General features: G+C 39.4%; 2 protein-coding genes across 6 annotated transcripts in view; both read right to left on the bottom strand.

Annotated features, from left to right (window-relative positions):
• The window catches only part of LOC101467796 (uncharacterized), a 55,552-nt gene extending 52,170 nt beyond the window's left edge, over positions 1-3,382 (bottom strand). For all 5 annotated transcript variants that reach the window (XM_076877457.1, XM_076877458.1, XM_076877461.1 and 2 more), the window contains exon 1: positions 12-3,382. In XM_076877457.1, the coding sequence (XP_076733572.1) occupies positions 12-3,374 (3,363 nt within the window). In that variant the 5' untranslated portion in view covers positions 3,375-3,382. The remainder of the gene's footprint in view (positions 1-11) is intronic.
• An 84-nt stretch (positions 3,383-3,466) lies between these two features.
• The window catches only part of LOC143412385 (nesprin-2-like), a 32,856-nt gene continuing 15,195 nt past the window's right edge, over positions 3,467-21,127 (bottom strand). Inside the window, exons 4-22 of the mRNA XM_076877854.1 lie at positions 18,708-18,803; positions 18,538-18,615; positions 18,263-18,355; positions 17,909-18,111; positions 16,549-16,748; positions 14,901-15,001; positions 14,063-14,152; positions 12,963-13,076; positions 7,987-8,124; positions 7,555-7,719; positions 7,289-7,401; positions 6,861-7,029; positions 5,876-5,972; positions 5,562-5,755; positions 5,165-5,329; positions 4,280-4,420; positions 4,062-4,163; positions 3,746-3,922; positions 3,467-3,652 (exon numbers count right to left, since the gene is read on the bottom strand). Coding sequence (XP_076733969.1) covers positions 3,467-3,652; positions 3,746-3,922; positions 4,062-4,163; positions 4,280-4,420; positions 5,165-5,329; positions 5,562-5,755; positions 5,876-5,972; positions 6,861-7,029; positions 7,289-7,401; positions 7,555-7,719; positions 7,987-8,124; positions 12,963-13,076; positions 14,063-14,152; positions 14,901-15,001; positions 16,549-16,748; positions 17,909-18,111; positions 18,263-18,355; positions 18,538-18,615; positions 18,708-18,803 — 2,622 coding nt within the window. The remainder of the gene's footprint in view (positions 3,653-3,745; positions 3,923-4,061; positions 4,164-4,279; positions 4,421-5,164; positions 5,330-5,561; positions 5,756-5,875; positions 5,973-6,860; positions 7,030-7,288; positions 7,402-7,554; positions 7,720-7,986; positions 8,125-12,962; positions 13,077-14,062; positions 14,153-14,900; positions 15,002-16,548; positions 16,749-17,908; positions 18,112-18,262; positions 18,356-18,537; positions 18,616-18,707; positions 18,804-21,127) is intronic.

Genomic DNA, 21,127 nt, shown 5'->3' with positions numbered 1-21,127 from the left:
GTTAAACTTACCTCCTTTACTGAAGCTTGCTCAGCTGATACACGCCTGTCTTTGAAGATGTTGATAGCTTCCAGGATGTGCGCCTGCAGGCAGTGTTTGGCCTCCTCAAAGCCATTTCTAGCTAAAGCCTGTGCCTTAGTGTAGGCCTCTGTGTAGGCCTGGGGAGGTGCTTGAGCCAGAGCAGGAGGTTTGATATTAAGATCTGGTGACTCAGCCTGGGTTTGAAGCAACACATCGATCTCAGAGACGAGAATAGTCTGGGAGTGTTGAATTTTCTGTTTCAAAGGAGACTGGGTTTCAGTCTTTGGTGGGTCAAGTGGTTGAGTCTGAGGTCTTGCCTGTGTGGGAGATTGAGTCTTGGACTGTGGCACTGTTTGGGCCGTGGGAGGCAATGACACCGGAAACTGAGGATGGTGCTGTGGGGATAACTGTGCCTGAGATTTGGGTTGGAACACTGGTTGGACTTTGGGTTGGACTGGTGACTGAACTTTGGGCTGAGTTGGTGATTGAACTGTAGGTTGTAATTGAGGTTGGGCTTGCACCTTGGGTTGAGGGGGTGATTCAACATTAACTTTAGTTAGTGACTGAGCCTGTGGTGGCAATTGAGATTCGGGTTTGGGCTGTGGCAGTGATCCAGGTATGTGTTTAATTGGTGACTGAACTATTAGTTGAGGTGTCATTTCAACATCCTGTTTTGGCTGTAGAGGTCTGGGCTGTAGAGGTGAGTTACCTTTTAATTGAGTTTGTGACTGAATCGTTGGTTGTAGCTGAAGTTGGGGCTGATGCTTGGGCTGAGAAGTTGATTGCTGGGATTGAATATTAGATTGAGTCCCCTGAGTCCTGGCAAAGGGCTTTTCTTGAACTAATGGCTGTGCCTGGACGTGTGTTTGGGACTGGGCCTGCAAAGTTTGTTGCTGGGGCTGTGAAGGAAGCTGAGGATAGGCTGGATGTGATGGTTGTGACTGGAGAGATATCTGTGTTTGAATCTGAGATGGAGAGTGATGTTGAGCTTGGGGTTGATGCTGGACCTGTACATACTGCTGAGACTGAGGCTGCTGATAAGACTGAGATGGCACTTGCAGTGGTGCTTGAACCCAAGTCTGTTGCTGAACTTGGCCTTGTTGTGGCTGAACTAAGTTAGAAGCTCTCATCTGGGTGTGTTGATGCATGGAACTATGGGGCCCAATTTGCTGCTGTGTTTGAGTCCAGGGTTGGGGTTGAGCTTGAGGATGCATTTGCGGTTGAGTATATGATGGCCCCATATGAGAAACCCTATGGTGGGCAATCTGAGGCGTTTGCTGGGCCCACTGTGATAGAGTCTGAACTGTAGGATAAGCCTGAGAATGTGTTGCTTGGCCCATTTGCTGAGGATATGGTTGCGGGATAGGGTGACTCTGCTGGGGAAATGCTTGATTTTGTGTTTCTTGTTTATCTGTCCACTGCTGAGATGTGGACTGAGCTTGGGCATAACCCTGGGAGTATAACTGAGGTTGCACTGTAGCCTGTGGATGCTGGATAGACTGGGTGACTGAGGATATGACTTGAGTATAAGCTTGAAAGTGCCCCTGTGAAATATGGCCTTGTTGCTGGACCAGTGCCTGTGCATGTGTTGGATACTGAGTCATAGGATCAGTCAAAGAATGACCCTGAAGGTGGAGTATAGGTTGGGCTTGGGTTGGATGTTGAGTCAATGGTTGGGCCTGACTTAGCCTGGCCATTGGCTGAACATTAGTTGGAACATGGGCATGAGCATGGGCATGTGGGTAGGGCATTGACTTGGGATGGGTCTCAGACTGATCAGCATAGATTTGAACTTGGGTCTTAGGCTGAGGGTGTGTTTGAGGTTGGACCTTGGGCTGAGGGTGAATTTCATGATCATTCATTGATTTTGCATGGGTTTGGTCCATGTTTGTTGACTGAGTATGCATTGGAGGCTGAGCCTGGGTTGGTGGCTTGGGGGAAGGGGGTCGGACAGGGGCCCATGATTGTGGATGACTACGAAGCTGAATGTGAGATGGTACAGGAAGCTGAATTGGGCCTTGCAGTGGAGCCTGAACACTGGAAGGCTGTCTGATCTGAGCCCATATTGGGACTTGAGCTACAGATTCGTCATGGGGTAGTACCTGTGGCTGCTTAGATGGCTGAGGACCAGCTGGTTGAACCAGAGCCTGATCCTGTAGCTGGAGCTGTTGTTGGGTCTGTGGCTTGGTTGATGACTGTTTCTTCACAGAGTCATGGGACTGAGGAACACATGGTTGCTGTGTATCTGTAGTAATGTGGGACTGAACCATAGTATTGGTTTGTGATTGATTTGGGGCCTTTCTTTGTGGTTGAGGTTGACTCAAAGTTACAGCATGTGATTTATTTTTGGTATTTGATTCTTGTTGTGCTTGTTTTACAGTTTCTTGTGGTTGTTGTTTTTGCTGTTGTTTTTGCTGATGCTGCTCTTTTTGCTGTTGTTGATGTAGCAGTTTGTCTTGTTGCTGATGCTCTAGATTTTCAGTTTGCTGTGTTTGCTTCTGTTCCACTTTTTGTTGTTGTTGTGGCTGCTTAGTCAGTTTTGCATGGGCCTCATACTGTAGCCTGGTGGTTGCTACATTTTGGGAAATTACCTGAACTGATCCGACTGCTTGTGTCTGTCTAGTTTGAACTAGATCTTGAGTCAAATCCTGCTCTTGACTTGGAGTTTTCTGCTCTGGAAAAGCTGGTTTCTGAAGCCATGGCCGGTTCTTCATGCCTTGAGCTTTTCTGCTTTGGAGCTCTTGGGAACTTAGAACCTTTTTCTTTACAGCTGGTTCCTGAAGTGGAGTCTGGTCTTTGGATTCTGGTCTTTGTTTAACTTGTTGTTCAGCTTGTATATTAATTACCACATGCTGTTGAACTTGTTGCTGTTGTACCTGTTGTTGCTCCTGCTTGGGCTGACTTGGTTGTGGTTGCACTGGGAACAACTCCTGCTGCTGAACTTCTTGTAGAAGATACTCCTCCTTTATTTCTTCCTGTTCTTTCTGTCCCAGTTTAATTTCCACCTGTCTTCTAAGTCCCTCTTGGAGTAGGTCTTGCTGTGGCCCTTGATCTGGAGTCTCTGTTGTCTTTTGTGCAGTGGCCATTGGCCAGCCTTGAAACTGACTTTCTGGTGGCGACTTTCTTCTGGTCTGCTTCACAGCTTCTGCGTAGGTGTATGGCATTGGAGGAGAAGTCATCTTTTCTTCTTTGTAATCTTGTACCACTATCTTTGGCACAAAGGTTTTTGTATGCTTGGTGTCTAACTGTTTCAAATGTTGAAGCACTGCTTTATCTTGAATAAAGACTTTTGAAGGAGGTCCTGCTGGAGGACTTCTGCTTCTGTCTCGTCTGGCACCCAGGCTGCTTAGCATACCAACTGCTTCCTAAAAGTGACATCATGCATCTTAGAAATAAAGTACTTTCAATTATACTGTTTTGTCTGGTCAGAACATGTCTAACAAGGTTACTTCACAAAAAAACCCCAACTGGCCTGTGACTGAGCAACAGCAGCTCGCACTCGATCCTGCATAGCAGAGGCATGGAGGTAGTGGATGGGAGAGCTCTTCTGATTTGTTGATACGATCACCTGCAGGTCTTGCTCCTCTGTGACTACCTGACCTTCGAGCTGTAGACCACGGGAAATAGTGACCTGGAAAATAAAAATGTTAGTTTTAAATAATCATAAATGTTTCTTTATGAAAGGATTTAAAAGCCAACACTGCTATGCAGTGATTCATCTCACCCTGGCTTGTGAGGTCTGGACCTGTTTTTGTTGCCGATCGGTGGCCCTTAGCAGGTGGTAGAGCTCCCTGGCTTCAGTCTCCCAATGTAGAAGTTCAGCCAATCGACTGTCCAGCCCAGACACACTGTGTTGCAGCTCTACACAAACCTTTTCTGCCTCAGATAATGTCTGCATAACCTGGTGACAATTAAAGAAAAGATAGCAAAGGACAGATAGACTTACTTTGATTTTTTTTAAAAAAGAACAGATATAATCATTTTAATCTTCATGACCACAATCATAATAGTTCTTTTAAAAGAAGAGAAATCGTTCATACTTCTGGTACTGCAAGCTTCAGTTTCTGTAACTGATCTGCTGGGCATTCTGGGGCAGAAGCCAAAGCATCCAGATCCATGTCTTTAATCTTCCTCATTATAAACTGAAGAGCAGAAATTGAGCAATAATTTAGAAAGATTTAATTTGGTCATTTAAATCAAAAATAATCATTAGAGCTGAAAAAGTACAATGACTTGCTAGTGATGCCGTTGGTCCTACCTGTAATCTTTTCCTGTAGGTGCGTAAAGGACCCGCCATAACGTCCAGAGGCTCTTTGAGAATCAGTGTGCCCTCTCTGATCAAAGCTCTGATTTCCTCTGGGTTTACATGGGTAACTTCAATTGGCTCACCAATGTTTTCCTGGAAAAAACACAAATAAACATGTTAAATAACAAAGATAATTTATTAATAATTCAATGATGTAAACATTAGCAGCAGAATTTCATAAAATTCTTGTTTACTGTATGTTAATCCACTGTGTAATTATGAAATTAACATAAGTGAAAAGAGATGGAAACTTCAAACTGTGTTGTGTCCACAGTAGATTAACATACAGTAAACAAGAACTTTATGAAATTGACAACACTTGTTCAACGTGCAACTCCAGATATAAGAATGACATTGCACTGTACTCAAAGACTATAATTCCAGCTACTTGCATACAATAGGTAAAGGTGGAGCACTGTTTTTAAACTTTGAGTCACTCCCTAGGAATCATTGTTTCAATAGAACAATCGCATTTAAATTCCAAACGCATGAGACATTAGGCTGCTACAATCACTGCTGCCTCTAGTCGCATAATGCCAAATAAAAAGAAGAAACTAGGCCAACGCTTTAGAAGAACAAAGCTATACCCTCAGATAAAAACACCCTCTGTAAAAAATAAAAGCACAGATAAAAAGTTGATTTTAGAGTGCCATATGGTGGGCACTTTATCAAAAAAAATAATTTTAAGTAAATTCATGTCAGGAAAATATTCTGATTAATTCTCTAACAAAAAAATAGCTTGTGTGATTGAGTGTTCAAACATTTCCAAATTCTTTGTCATTAAGGTGTTTTAGAATCTAAGCACACAAATCGGGTTTTCCTTGATCTTTGACTCACCAAAGTGTTTTTCTTGACAAACTCAGCCCACTGCATGTTGACTTTTCGAAGCTCCTCTGCCAGGCTCCTGCAGGTCTGAGGATCTGTTGACTCAATCAGGAAGTTCCCCACTTCATTCAGGTGGGCCTGATGAGATCCCCACTCAGCCATGGATGCGGAGGTCAGCTTAATAGAAATTTTTGTAAATAAAATGGCAAATACTAAAATATATCATCTATAAGGATAATGTAGACATTATTTTATTTAGATGTTATTATTGCAGACTTTTTACTTGACTTGTTATTCCAAGTCATAAAAGACTGATCCCCTATTACAAAGCAAGTTATACTAGCTTGTTTATGACATATTTATTATCATAGAGCAATACAGTTATAATACTTTAATGAGTTAATCATACCTCAGGTCTGTGGCTGTGTGTTGCAGAGCACTGTTCAAGCCAAGCCTGCAGGGAACTAAGGGAGTCGCTGTACGAGTCCCAGGCAGACAGAACCCGTCCCATTGTGCTTTTCACTGTGGTCACGTCCTCTAAAACAACAGCAGTGTCCTCCTCCAGCTGCTTCACCTGCTGACTGACATGCTGATAATCTGAAGCTATGGAGCAAAGAAATAATATGAACTAAAATAATACACTTTTACTCTAATGGGGAATCAAAAACATTAATATAAATGAAGAAATACAAAATATCTGTTACAGAGTATCACAGTACTTACCAAGGGCAGATTTGCTTGAATATTTCTCGGAAATCTGCTTCAGCTTACGAATAGCTGTTTCCAACATGGAAGGCAGCTCTTGTGTGTATACGAGTTCCTGAGTTTAAAAAAATGAATACAAATTAATACTGTCAGTCAACACTAACATCCATGCCCTTTACACAGTAGAAGGAACATTTTTGGATAAACTAGTGAAGAAGTTAGAGAAAAACTCTGAATAAAATTCACCACTAGAACCAGAGGGAAAACCCTGATAAAAAAACTATTTACAATAGCCCATTTTGGACATCTTCACTGTATATCACAGACTGTATATACAAGATGGACACACCCAACATGACACATCCATTGGTTTCCAAAGTTCACTGATGCTTTCTTGACATGTCAAAACCAAATTTGAGACACCGATGGGCACGTCCCATGTTCAGTAGTGATTTGCGAATCACATCGCCTGCAATAAAACACACCCTACCCTAATTTATGATTATAGTATTCATTATGACTTCATACTACCACTTGAGATCACAACTGAAGTATTTACCGAGGTTGTAGAGCATAGGTATCAAGGGCCATTTTCCTATGAACCTCCATTGTTTGCGAACACAGAAGGCGCCCCCTGCTAGCCTTTAGATAAAATGCATATTTAAGGCACTTCCTCACTGGCTTCACACCTGGAAGCTTTGTCCGTCTTATATATAGTGTGTCTTGTATATTAAGATACTATGTGCAGAATCTGTTTGTCTTAGCTGCATCCTGGTTAGAATTTCTATTATGTGGCCTTACATAGATATATAGATATTGTCCAAATTTATAATTATACCCCAAGAAAGATTAGTAACTCCAACAACAGAAATTACTGTACTGCTCAGATAAACATATACATATATATACAAAGAAAGAACAAAAAGGTGTTAAGAAGCATCGACACACCCCCAAGTATTAAATTGTGTTTTGAAAATACAAAGACTAAACAAAGATTACTCACATGCCACTCTTGCAGCAACACCCTGACTGCCTCTGAGGAGATATAAGGTCTCTTCCAGACACGAAGCTTGGTCCTGATCTGCCCCAACAGATCCAAAACAGTGTGGCGATGCTCTCTGTACTCTAGCTTGATCCCATGATACTTGGCAGTCACTCTGACGCTGGTAAATCTGATGAAGATGCCAACAGAACGTTAAATAGAAACTAAAAAATAAAACCACATCAACTTCAGAAAGTAAATTATCACTTTATAAGATGCTTTTCTCAGTTTAAGCAGTGATCTTGATTACATCCAGTCCCAGGTCAGGACAGCACAAGTCCTTCTATGACTTTCAGCTTAAACTAAGAAATTCATTCATATACTCTTCAAAAGTATATCCAGTTTGTGCATGCATACATTACACAGGCCACTGGAGAAAGTACCCTCACCTCCTCTTGAGCTCATCCATCTTGTCAGTAGGAATCATCATGTTTCCGTACTCATCTATGTTCTGGAAGGACTGGAAGGTCTTCACGTGCTGTGGCATCTCCTCCAGGCAAGCCTACAGCAACAACGAGCAGAGACAGCATGCACATATATATTTACATGCTTGCAAACATTTACATTTCACTGTCTACAAAGAGCCGGGGAAACCAGTTTTTGCTAAGATCAGCAACATTGTTTCCCAGTACATCTTAAAGTTGGAAATGATTACTTTGAGCAGTTCGTGTTTCTCCCTCGCTTCATCAGCAGCACGGCCGTGGTCTTGAGGGTTGCCATCTTCCTCAGCCAAAGCCTCCTCTGTTCTCAAAAGCCAGCGGGTTACTGTGTCCAAGGGGGTTGGAAGACTCATATCTAAAGCAACTTTGTACTCACGGAGCTAGATGAACACACAGAGAAAAGGAAGTCACAAGTAAAGTAAATGTCTTCGAATTGCAGTGAACAAATACACAAATATGTACAAATATACAAGCATTTACAGACAAATATAACACATCAGCCGTAAAGTAACAGATTAGGGTGTTTAAGAGTCTGTGTTGCTATGGTGCTGTAGTGTTATATTAGTACAGTACAGTATTATGACTATAGATCATATTTATACATTTATAAGGTTCTCTAGTCTGATTAAAAAATAACAAAAACTAACCTTTTCTGTGAGAGCATCCCACGCCTCTCTAAGAGTCCGTTGCTCATCGCTCAGTTTTGGGGTTCGTCTCATGGCCGTCAACAAAGGCATGATGGGCCGTCGTTGCTCATTAAAGGACACCAGAAAGGTCTGAAATACCTGAGGGAAGGAAAATACTTTTTTAGTGACAAATTTATAACGTGAAGTCAGTTTATAACATTAAACGCTGTGCCAAAACGTAGACAGGGATAGCTCAGTAGGTAGAGTGGTGGCCCCATGATCGGAAGGTCGGGGGTTCGATTCCCCTGAACAGCTTCCCTGAGGTACCCCTGAGCAAGGTACCGTCCCTACACACTGCTCCCCGGGCGCCCAGTGGCTGCCCACTGCTTCACTGAGTGAATGGGTTAAATGCAGAGAGGGATTTTCCCCACGGGGACCAATAAAGTACACTTTCTTCTTCTTCTAGACGTTTCATAATTTTATTACAATATGATGTAAACGAACACATGACAAAGAAAAAAAAGATAAAAAGTCCTTGGCTCACAAAAGGAATTATTAATGCTTGCAAAAAGAAAAACAATCTGTATAAACAGTTCATCAAAGTAAAAACAAAAGAAGTGGAACAAAGATATAAAGCATATAGAAATATATTGACTGATATTATAAGAACGAGCAAACAACTTTATTATAGAAGAAGATTATATGAAAATAAAAACAATATAAAAGGAACTTGGGATGTGTTAAACAACTTAATTAAACAAGGATCTTCTGGAACATCATATCCTGAATATTTTACTGATGCAAATGGTGAAAATCACAACATGAGTAATATTGTCGATGGGTTCAATAAATTCTTCATAAATGTTGGCCCTGAACTAGCAGCAGACATCCCGTGTCATAAAAATGAAAATATCAGTAATATAAAATCAAATCCCTTTTCACTGTTCCTCTCAGCTACAAATGAGCAAGAAGTAATAAATATCACATTAAAATGTAAAAGTAAGTCTTCAATGGATTATCATGACATAAATATGTCTGTAGTTAAACAGGTTATTCTGAATATTGCTAGTCCCTTAACATATATCTGTAATTTATCATTTCAGTCTGGTTGTTTTCCAAAAAAAATGAAAATTGCGAAAGTAATACCACTATATAAAAGTAATGACAAACACAGTTTTACCAATTATAGGCCTATTTCTCTACTGCCTCAATTCTCAAAAATTCTAGAAAAACTTTTTAATTCAAGATTAGAAAAATTCCTTGAAAAACATCAACTAATAAATGTTGGTCAGTATGGTTTCAGAACGCAAAGAACCACTTCAATGGCGATAATTGAGGCAGTAGAAGAAATTACTGATACACTGGATAAAAATAAATATGCAGTTGGTATTTTTGTTGATCTCAAAAAGGCCTTCGACACAATCAATCACTCAATATTATTGGATAAATTGGAAAGATATGGTATTCGAGGGAAAGCTGGTAACTGGTTAAAAAGTTACCTAACGGGTCGGGAACAATATGTTAGCATAGGGCATTACCACTCAGAGAAACTTGGTATTGCATGTGGTGTTCCCCAAGGGTCAGTGTTGGGACCAAAACTTTTCAATGTATACATAAATGATATTTTTGATGTTTCTCAAGTACTTAAACTCATACTGTTCGCAGATGACACCAACATATTTTTCAGTAGCGATGATTATACTGATCTTGTAATGACCGTAAACAGGGAGCTAAAATTAATAAAAAAAATGGATGGATATAAATAAATTATCATTAAATATAAATAAAACTAAAGCAATGTTTTTTGGTAATTTAAAATATAATGTAGAATTACCAATTATCATTGAAGGTGTACCAATTGATAATGTGAGTGAAAACAAATTTTTGGGAGTCGTAATTGATAACAAAATTTCATGGAAACCCCACGTCAGACACATAAAAACCAAAATTTCCAGAAGCCTCGCAGTTTTGAACAAAGTGAAACCATACCTTGATAAAGATGCACTTCGTACTCTGTACTGTACCCTGGTTCTTCCATATCTTACATATTGTGTGGAAGTGTGGGGAAACACATATAAAAATACAACTAATCCATTAGTCACAGTACAGAAACGAGCACTGCGTATTATTCACAAGGCTGGTTATCTAGATCATACTCACAAACTCTTTCTTCAGGCAAAGTTACTTAAATTCCAGGATCTGGTTAATTACAATACATCCATAATTTTGTATAAAGCTTTTACTAAACTTTTACCGGCAAATTTACAAACTAGATTTGAAATTCGAGAAAAGGTTTATAATGTGAGAGGCTTTGGAGAATTCAAATTACCCAGAACTCGAACAACCCGTAAAGGTTTTTGTGTGTCTGTATGTGGTGTGAAAATCTGGAACAGTCTAAGTTTACAATTGAAACAATGCAAAAATATTCATAGATTTAAATTTCTCTACAAACAGTTGGTCTGGTCACAGTATACTCAATGATGCTTTTAGTGTGCTCTGTAATGTCTGTTCTCTTACCATTGCTGGTATGGATTCCAAAAAAAAAAAAAAAAAAGTGTGCGTATGTATGTACATATATGTACATGTGTGTGTAGATATATATGTATGTATATGTATGTGTGTTTGTTACTTGTAGTTATTACTAGAGATGGCACGATACCACTTTTTTATGTCCGATACCGATACCGATATCATAAATTTGGATATCTGCCGATACCGATATGAATCCGATATAGTGTGTTTTTTAATCAATAAAACTGTTTTTTAATATCTTGCTGCATTTTGTATAAGTTCATACTCAAGTTTAAATAAACAACGACACTAAAGCTATTCTGTTATACCTGTATGTAAAAAATACACTGCACCCAAAATATTTCACAGTTCAGCAACACTGATCAATCTAATAAACTTAAACCTGCTCCATCCTCCCTATTCTGGTATTTTAAAGAGCGCTTAGCAGAAATATTAAGCAACCTAACTAATAGGGTTGCAAACTCCCAGCAAAAAAAAAAAAAAAAAAAAAAATAGGGAACCACCCCCCAACCTCCACCTCATGATGCTTAATCGACGTAATCAACTTTAATTTGATGCAGTGTGGAAAAAAATGCACAGAAATCAATTATTTTTCAAGAATAATTAAATAGATTCAACATCTTTCTTCAACAGAACTGCAGACTGCACAGATGGTATCTTCCCAAAGGAAAAAGTACTATAGCTTACTAGGGTATATTAGACTTAACAGTTACTATACACAGTAATTGACTTCTATATATTTTACATCAGATTAAAACTTTGGGTGTAAGATTCGGATAATTATTTATTAAAAGCTAGACATTTTAAATAAGAATAAGAAAGAAAAGTATGCCTTTGTGCCCCCTTTTCCCTGTTCATGCCCTATCGGCCCCCCTGGCTAAACTTTGCTAGATCCGCCCCTGCACAGTTACCAGCTGTCAGCTACGTAGAAAAAGATCTTGGTGTAGAAAGTAATATTAAATAAATTCTAACAACAGCTTATCAAGCTTAAACGTGCTGCTGTTGTTCAGCTGCTGGTTTCCTCTTTCTGGCGCAAAGTGGGCCAAAAACAAAGAAGAGAGACGGACTCGCCACAGAAAAGCCGATCAGCTGATCATTAATCAGTTTCACGATTGAAGTAGCAGCAAGAAGAGGCAGTAGCTCCATATATTGGTTGTTAAGCTGACCGTGGGAATGCTTTACAAACATTCAGAGATGAACTTACACACGTGCTTTACTTCTCTCTGGGATAACTTCCTCGGAGATGAAATGCTGGTTTGGTAGTGAGGCTACAAATACACACAGCCGCTCTATCACGTGAGCACACTGCTCCGACGTGCTGCGGTTATGAGCTGAGTTACGCCGTGTCGCAAGTTTTGTGAGGTGCTTTTTTGATATTTAATGGATCGGATTACATTTTTTTATTTCTCTCCGATATCCGATACAGTAATTTATGTCAGTATCGGACCGATACCGATACGTAATATCGGATCGGTCCATCTCTAGTTATTACTGCCTGTTACCTGTGGTAATGCAATTTATAATTTATATATTCTGTATTCAGTTATGAAGGCTCTAATTGTTGTTTGCGAGCTGCCGTTTAGATGCTTGTATGTGCCCGGGGCTGTTGATGGGTCTGTATGCAATGATGGGCGTAGCTGCGGGAAGTTTGTTTTTTTTGTTGATGAGTGAGTATAGGGGTGGGATTTAATAAGTTTTCTTCGTCCCACTCCTTTTTCAGGCAATTTTTGTTTTTTGTTTTGTGCATTTTATGTTCAATATAGGTATTTGTTGTGCCTGAAAATGAACAAATAAATGAATGAATGAATGAATGATGTCAGCCTATTACGGTGCTACTGTGACAGTGTAGGGCATTGTAATGAAAAAATAAAAAGTGTGTTGTATAACTCTTTCCATCTGATATATTAGATCAATATGGTTTCTTGAAAGTGAAGTTGAATCTCAACTATGCTCTTGGGCGCTAACAATGAAGGTTAAAGTCAAATGCTTAGGAATGATCAGGACCCTGACCCGAGTTTCACCAAAAGAAAATCAGCTCGAGCTGTTATTGGCATCTACAATCACACAAAATTTGAAAATGATTCTTGAAAAATGTGAACACTAGCCTGTGTTCACAGTTTGTTTCGTATGTTTATCTGGTAACAAACAGATAAACAAATGAAACTGATAGCATACTCCTTCCCTTCAGGGGGAGAACTAAAGAGAGAGAAAAAAATTACAACTGCTTAACACTGTTGTGCAAAACAGGATCAGGTTGTTGGGAAGAAGAATTAAAATGTTTTATTAACCAAATTCAGTTTTAACTAAGATCTGTGTTATACAGACAGTGCTTATTGTGCCTGTAATTACATCATAGGCCTGTTAAAATAATATCGGGGCCTCTGAATGTGCCAGACATTTACCTAATTTGTGCACTGATACTTAAAAATGCAACACATCCTGATGAGCTCTTGCTAGAAACATACATTATATCTTTCTGAGTAGCTTTCTCCTTCTGTGGAGTCCCATCCCTCCAGCAGCTCATCATAGGCCTGAACCAGCCAGCATGTCATTTCCTGTGCCTTACGGTCAGGTGTCACCTGGAAAGACACAATAAAAATTGAGTGGGTGAGGATGATCAAGTGATTCCAGAATTAAGTTTTACGTGATAATAATGTGGTCATAATGTGAGTGTAATGTAAAGTAAAAAGCAACACCAATCACCAGACACGTTACAGAAAGCTGAATGATAGCGCTAACTAAGTTGATTTTAAGCAGCGCACATACATAAGTTTGTTTTGGCTCCTTGGTTGTTCTTTGAAAATTCATATGAATATAGCAACATGTCACTTTGAAGGAGGCTGCCACCTTTACTATTCACCTCTTCTCCTGTAAAAGCAGATCACCATCCTGTCATGCAGATCCTGTGGTGTGTAGTGTCTAGGGAACATAGCGTAGTACTGCTAAATTTGATTTGTTTCACTTATATACGCTTAAAGTTTAGTATTGTTAATGCATTTTCAGCTTTCTTTGTGAAATTCCAACAAACTAACTCACTCATATTCCTACAATCTCCCACTCCCACAGCAGAATCAAAAAGCAAAACACAATAGTTAAAAATAGAAAATATCTTAAGATGTCAAATGTCTACAGCAGCTACACTTTAACGTGGTGATATCCTGTCAGAAACCAAAGCTGACAGGTATTTTTATCTGATCTATCATGAGGCGATTCCAGTACTGCTGCACCACCCCATGAGCGCTTTATTCTTCTCATGGGAGGCAAGAGAAAAACACCCTTGCTGTGGCTTTGGATCCTTTCCCAGAGAACAGGGCAAACTCGTTCAGTGTTGCATGATCAGTCCTGCCTTTAACCACCATGTGATTCGAAGGTAACTTTGGCTCGGAGCAGCTTAGTTTTAAACAGCAGTGTGTTAAGCATCCTCAGAATAAACAACTCCCCTGACGTGTCGTTACTAGATATAAACATCAGCAATAAAATCCATCGTTACTTGCGGGTACTACAAAGGGATTGTGCAGCTGATTGACATTGTGCTGTGATGATTGATTGTGATGATTGGGTGTACCTGGCGGAGAGGTGAAGCAGAAATAGCAGGGGTGTAGTGGATAGGCAGGTTGATAGGAGAAGGACTTTTAGAAGGAGTCAAATATTGTGTCTAAGGAGGAAAAGGGGAAGGGGAAAGGAGAGGAAATACGAGGAGAGAAGGGAAAAGACAAGAGAGAAGTGGTCTTCTCAAACACATCAAATACATTTAGCTGACCTCAACTGAATGCACACACGATATTTGATTTCAGTGTAAGAAGAACAGAAAGTCTTATTTATTCTTAACAGTTATAACTGCATTAACCACGTGTGTTCTGGCTGATTTACAATAAAGCATGGAATGAAACATGAACAGATATATAAGAGTTACATTCTGTAGCAGCGTTTGCAGGGCATAAGGTGGCAGAGTGGTATCATAGATGAGCACATGATAGTGTGCCATTCAGAACAATACATTAATTGTTTGAATGGAAAACACACACACATCTGGGATTAAAAATACCCAGTTTTGTTGAAATAAACACTACATGTAAACTTTTACTTATTTGCATTCTATACTTAAAGCTAGTTGTAGTTTGGGCTTGCTTTGCGCTGAACTAATGCAGTTATAATGCAATTCAAATATATATTTCAAATATATATATATAGAGAGAGTGAATTCTGCACCACTGGTTTAGATTGAGATCAGCATTACCACATGTTGACTTGGCACACAAAAGTAGGACTAGATTAGTAAAGGAGAAGTCTAAACTCTACCTGAACTGATTCTTAGACTTAAGGACTACACTAACAACTTTTCTGCAAATGTTTCTGCAGCGTAACCTGATGCCCTGTGTCGAATATAATAAACTCATACAGACCTGCATTTCTTCTTCTGGCACTGGCAGGTCCCTGGAGTACTGAAGGAACTGAGCCACATAAGTCATGATGGACTTCTCATCGGGGTCCCGAACGTCCACATCTGCATCAACATCAGAGTGCTCCATGATCAGCTCCACATTGCAACACTACTTTGACATGTTTAGACTAACATCTGAGTGTGTTCTTGAAGCAGGTGGAGTTTAATACTGGAAGCTGAGGAATGGAGGTGTAACTCTTCTGTCTTAGAAACATGAAAGTCTGCTATTAAAGTAACAGGCAGAGCAGATGAAACAAATGAGGGTTTTATGTAAGGCTGAAGCAAACAAGCAGCAAGTGAGTCAGCAGACCATCAGATCATCTTGCCTTTAGGCAAGCTGGGTATGGCTACACTCTGCATGCAGTTGCAAACGTGTAAACAGCAACACATTCTTTGCTGCTAGATATCTATGTGAGAAAAATATTTAATAAATCTGATCATGAAAAGAGTGTTTGTAGCAGGCGAAAAGGAGCAGAGAAATAAGCAACTGAGTGACCCAAAGGGAAAAAGCATAGCTTTCCTTTAAAACTGATTAAGAAATCCTGTGCAACACATTGCCAAAGTGTGTGTCACTACTGATGATAAAACCATCATTGAGCAATCAATACTGGATATTTTCCCATACTTGGAGTTCTGGGTTGTTGTTTTTAACAAACTTATAACAATACATGTTTTTTATAATTATTGTGATTTCCTAAGTTTTATTTTTTTAAAAAAAAGTAATATATACGTAAAAATGCAATTAAACTTTTTTGGTTTAGCAACTTATTACAACTGTCGGGTGTAATGCAATGGCTTAATGTAATCAGATTACATTTTTCAGTAATGTTGTAACGTAGTGCATAACTGTGCTGAATTCAGTAATTACATTATAGCTATGATTGTGTCACCGCCTGTGTTAAAAGGTTCATCAGTTACAAACTGATTTGCCAGAACAAGACTATCATACGTAGCCAGCATGTTATTTATATAGTGCCAAATCACAACAACAGTCATTTCAAGGCATTTTATATTGAAAGGTAAAGACCTTACAATAATATCTTCATTGTCAAAAACCCAGAATAATGTTAAAGCTGAGCACATGCTGACCCCAGCCAACAGGCCGGACCCCGGATTTCAACAGCTGACAAAGACAGTGATCAGCAGTCAGGCTGCAGCTTCTGTTTCTACAGCAGAATCAGTACGGTTCCCTTAATGTCTCCCTCGGACTGGGATTCAGCTGTGTTGTCAGTTTTCTGTTTATATTTAAAGACTAAAAGAAAGAACGTTTGTGTGTCTTCATTAGGATTTGTGTTGGTAGCCTATAGGTTTATATGCCTTTTGCTGGTAATTATGTGCAGATTTCAGGTCAATTTACTGACTAAGGCAAAAGTAAAGTAAAAAAATAGTTAAAAGTAGCGTAATGAATTACTTTCTCTGGGGAGTAACGTATTTTTATTACTTTTAAGAAAAGTAATGAGTGATAGAAAGTGCTTAAAGACACACAACAAAGCATTGAATGCATAGGAGAATGTGCTTGTATAAGTGTGTTCTATAAGTAGCACTCTTGTTGCCATATCGTATCTGTTGTCATAAAGTGCATTTTGAACTAATCGAGTTCTTCCCCTCACCATCAGGCTCCAGCAGTCGGGGGATCCTCAGCTCTTTCTCTGCAATACGGAAGGCTTCCTCCAGGTTCTGTTTGTTGCTTCTCGTTCTGGCCTTGGATAGGTCCACCAGGTCAGGCCGCAGAGCATACAGGATAGCCAGGAAAACCACTCCACTCCTCCAGCTAGCCTTGAAGTCTTTTACGTTTACTGAACAGCCAGCTCTGAAGGAAAGAAATTATTTTATTACTTTTGTAATAAATGCACTTCATAATACTTCCATGTCATAAAGTATAGACTGGCACGAGTTCAAGTTCAGCAGTTCAAGTTCAGCAAAGTAACAAAAGATTAAATCAAACAAGAAACAGCAAGATTAAAAGATAAAATGCAACCAAAGATCAGAAAATACATTTTTATACAAGAAATGTGTTCACAAACATTTATTTCATTTAAAAAAATACATATTTACGACCTATTTACAATAAAAATGTGTGAAAATGTATTTACATTGATATTATTCATCATCTCCAGTCCTATGTGACTCCTTCTGTCTGAGTCTTCGCGTATGGAACCCACAGTACTGGGTCAAGGAAGACTTTAATGTATAAAATATACAGTAAATGTGTTCAGTTTTTTCATGCAGTCTTTATGCTGTTACATAGCCATTGCTCTTTCAAGGCAAAAGCACCAGGATTCTGTAATATTTTGAGCATTTAGAAATAAATACAGAGACTGGATATGTAACAACGAATCAATGTCCCACTCTTCACATAGTAAAGTCCTGATCTGGATTTGGTCTTCAGCCCAGACCTGGAAATGAGTAATAATTCCCAAATGAGGATACATCACTCACACATCATACACTTGGCTCACAGATGATAAGGGGCTATGATCTACCAATATATGTGACTCTATTGTGTTAGTAGACCTTTCTGCACTGAATCATACTTCTTATTAATCTCTGGCTCAATTCCACAGCATGTCTTTGTCCTGTCTTCCTTCTCTCACCCCAACCGGTCGTGGCAGATGGCCCCGCCCCTCCCTGAGCCTGGTTCTGCTGGAGGTTTCTTCCTGTTAAAAGGGAGTTTTTCCTTCCCACTGTCACCAAAGTGCTTGCTCATAGGGGGTCATATGATTGTTGGGTTTTTCTCTCTGTCTATTATTGTAGGGTCTACCTCACAATATAAAGCGCCTTGAGGCAACTGTTGTTGTGATTTAGCGTTGTATAAATAAAACTGATTCAAATTGAATTACATCAGTGTAACCCATAATTTCACTACACATGTACGGTGACAATAAATGTGTATTCTATTTTAAAAACGCTGCAAAATACATTAAGACGCCTGTTTGCCAAATATTACCATTCCCTTGATCAAGTGCTTACTTGTGGCACTGCTCCCGGACCCACAGCAACAGTGCTTTCTTGGCAGAGACTCTAAAACGATGATGTAGTGGTGAGCCTCTGGGAGGAACTGGACTGCTGCTAGCCGAGTGGCTTGAGAAGGTGGAGCGCGTGTCAAGACTGGCCAAAGACTCCATAGAGGACTGACGGGAGTCAAAGGTGAGGGAGCTCGCCAGCTCTTCGATCTAAAATAACCAAACGCCAGTTTGAGTTTTACACGATAGATTTACATTTGGCATTTAGCATGAGGAAATAAAAACCTCATCAAAACCAAAGTAATAAGCAATGCACAACAAAATGGACAACAACAGAAAAGGGGAAGAAAAACAATCTTACATGATACTGAAGAATGATAGTCCATATAAGGCCCAGGATGATGGATGGTTTTCCATCAATAATGTCAGGAATGTGTATGTTAACTAGCTTTATCTGGGGAAAAGGAAAACTGTTTAGAGTTTTTCACAGATATTAGAATCAAAATCTAAACATGAAAGTCTGATGGGGAAAAAAAGTGTTTGTGTAATCTTTAATTTATTTTTGTTCAATACCAACAATACAGTTTTCCGAATAAAGTTGGTGGTAATATTAAGCCCCTTTAAAAGATTGTTTACCGATTTCTTCTTAAGAAAGGAGAGAGCCTTCTCGATGTTGCTCCTGTGCTGAAACATTCCCCTGCCTCTCTCCCGACTCTGAAAACCACAAAGAGGTGAATCACTCAGATCACAAAAGTTCTTAGCTGTTGGTTGGAAAGCATGAAGCATTAAGGTAAAACTGGACTTACGATGTGCAAGCCACTCATCACCTCCAGCAGGTCCAGCAGTTTGGAGCCATCACGGAAATCATTGAAGAGATCTACAACCATGCACGGTGGCCTCCTCTGTCACAAATATACATTTTGTTTATGTTATTTTACAGCAAGTTTCTAGCCAAGTATCTTCCAAATCACCTCTTACTCAGAGAAAGTTATGTATGAAAATATGTTGGTAACACAGAAATCACAGGAATTTGGAAATTATTTCAGGGATGATGCTTCTTAGAAATTATGTAAAATGTTGATGACAAAAATTTACAAAATGGGCAGTGACGTGTGCAGATAACACATGTAACTGGTGGAGACCAGTTTTGTAATTTTGCGTGACTATATAACTTTATAGCATGACGCAGTTTTCGAGGCATTAAAGCCAAACAAATTAGTTAAAGTTTAAAGAAAAGACAGCTGTTTGTTGATTTCTTAGAAGCTGACATTTTGAGCATGGGGACGTTTCTCTAGATAATGATGTGTACTGTATTTGCATAGTCATAGTCATTATTATTGATAAAATCTTACAGATACACTTAACAGGTTTAATAAAGAAACAATGAATCTCATTAATAGCAAACACTGTACAGTGGATCTGGCAAGTATTCACAGGATTCCACATTTTTTCATGTTCCAGTCTTATTCCAAACTGTAAGAAATTCATTTTTCACCTTGAAATTGTACAGAATACTTCATAGTGACAAAGAGAGTTTGTTTTAAATTCTTGCAAAGGTATTACAAATAAAAACCAAAGAAGGGGTTAGATCTGGATTCTTGATGGGGCACTCAAGGTCATTCACAGAGATTCCCAAAGCCACTCCTTTGACATCTTGGCTTATGTGCTTAGGGTCGCTGTCCTGTTGGAAGAACTTTTGCCACAGTCTGAGGTCCAGAGCGCTCTGGAGCAGGTTATGAGCTAGGATGTCTCTGCACATTTCTTCATTTATCCCTCAACTCTGACTGGGTTTCTAGTTCCAGCTCCAAACAACATCCCAACAGTATGATGGGTCCACCACCATGTTTGACTGTAGGAATGGTATTGGTCAGGTGATGAGTGCTGACTGCTTTCCTCCAGACATGACGTTTGGCATTCAGGCCAGTTAGCTCATTCTTTATTTCATTAGACCACAGAATTTAGTTTCTCATGGTTTGGTGGTTCCAAACTTGGAGCCCACTGTGCTCACTGGAACCTTCAGTGCTGCCAAAATTTTTCTTCCCCAGATCTGTGGCTCAATACAATCCTGTCTGGGAGAACTATAGAGAATTCCTTGAACTTCAGGGCTTGGTTTGTATTTTGACATGCACTGTCATGCATTCTAAATCATGTCCACTGACTTCATCAACTGCATTTACCACACGTGGACTCCAGTCAAGTTGTAGAAACATCTGACAGATAATCAGTGGAAGCAGGTCAACTTAGAGCGTCACGGCAAAGCTATGAATACTTATGTACATGCTATAGTTGTTTGTTTTGTTTGTTTTTTAATTGCAATAATTTTAAGCAAACCTTTTACTTTGTCATTATGGGGTATTGTGTGTTAAAGGCTTTAACATTAAAAATAAGTCAAGGGCTGTCAGTACGTTCCAGATGTGCAGATCCACACTGGCAACACGTTTAGGCAAGTGAGATAATGTTATGTTCTAAATTGTGTGACAGTGTTCAGTATGAATGTGATATAACAGCACACAATAAACTGTACAACTGTGTTTACTTACAACGATGTCAATAAAAACATCCAGGATTTCATGGATTACTGACTACCTGACAGGCTGCAGTATTTTCCTAGCTACAGTAAACCAGATGACTGATTGAATGTCATACATAATTCTAATTTCCATTCCCAAACCAATGCCCTGTGTCATGTAGATCAAGTCATAATTGACTTGCTAATAACTGACTTTCTATTATGTACTCCGATCCCGGCATAAAAGGTCACTTTTGAATTTCTAGGAGGACACAAAAGTTTCTGCACCAAATATTATTCACACGTGATACACATGTGCATGGTTGTAATGTGAGGTATAATGTGACCAGCCCCAAAAGGATCAACAACTATTTCCACCATTTAGCTTACTGGCAAAGTTCCCACCATGCCGGACCTTTGGTTGGGTGGATTAGGTGGGTGTGTTTGGTGGGCCGTCTGTTGCTGTCTGTCTGTGTGCTGTGAACCTTGCTCCTTAATGCTATATTTGTGTATGCAGCCACCACTCTACTGTCCTCCGCTGTGATATTTACAGCTGACCTTCACTATGAAGCAGAAAGAGTCTGTCTCTGCTGAGTCATGTCAGGGGACAGAACCTTTACACAATGCATGTGTTTGACAGCTTTCCTATAACATCTCGCTTCCTTGAAAAGTTTCAGAAGATGCTTACAGTGGAAGTATAATGATTTGATTTTAGCA

Source organism: Maylandia zebra, linkage group LG19 (genome assembly GCF_041146795.1).
Source record: "Maylandia zebra isolate NMK-2024a linkage group LG19, Mzebra_GT3a, whole genome shotgun sequence".
Classification (NCBI taxonomy): domain Eukaryota; kingdom Metazoa; phylum Chordata; class Actinopteri; order Cichliformes; family Cichlidae; genus Maylandia; species Maylandia zebra.
Note: the sequence above shows the minus strand (reverse complement) of the source record. Positions and strands in the feature narration are given on the sequence as shown.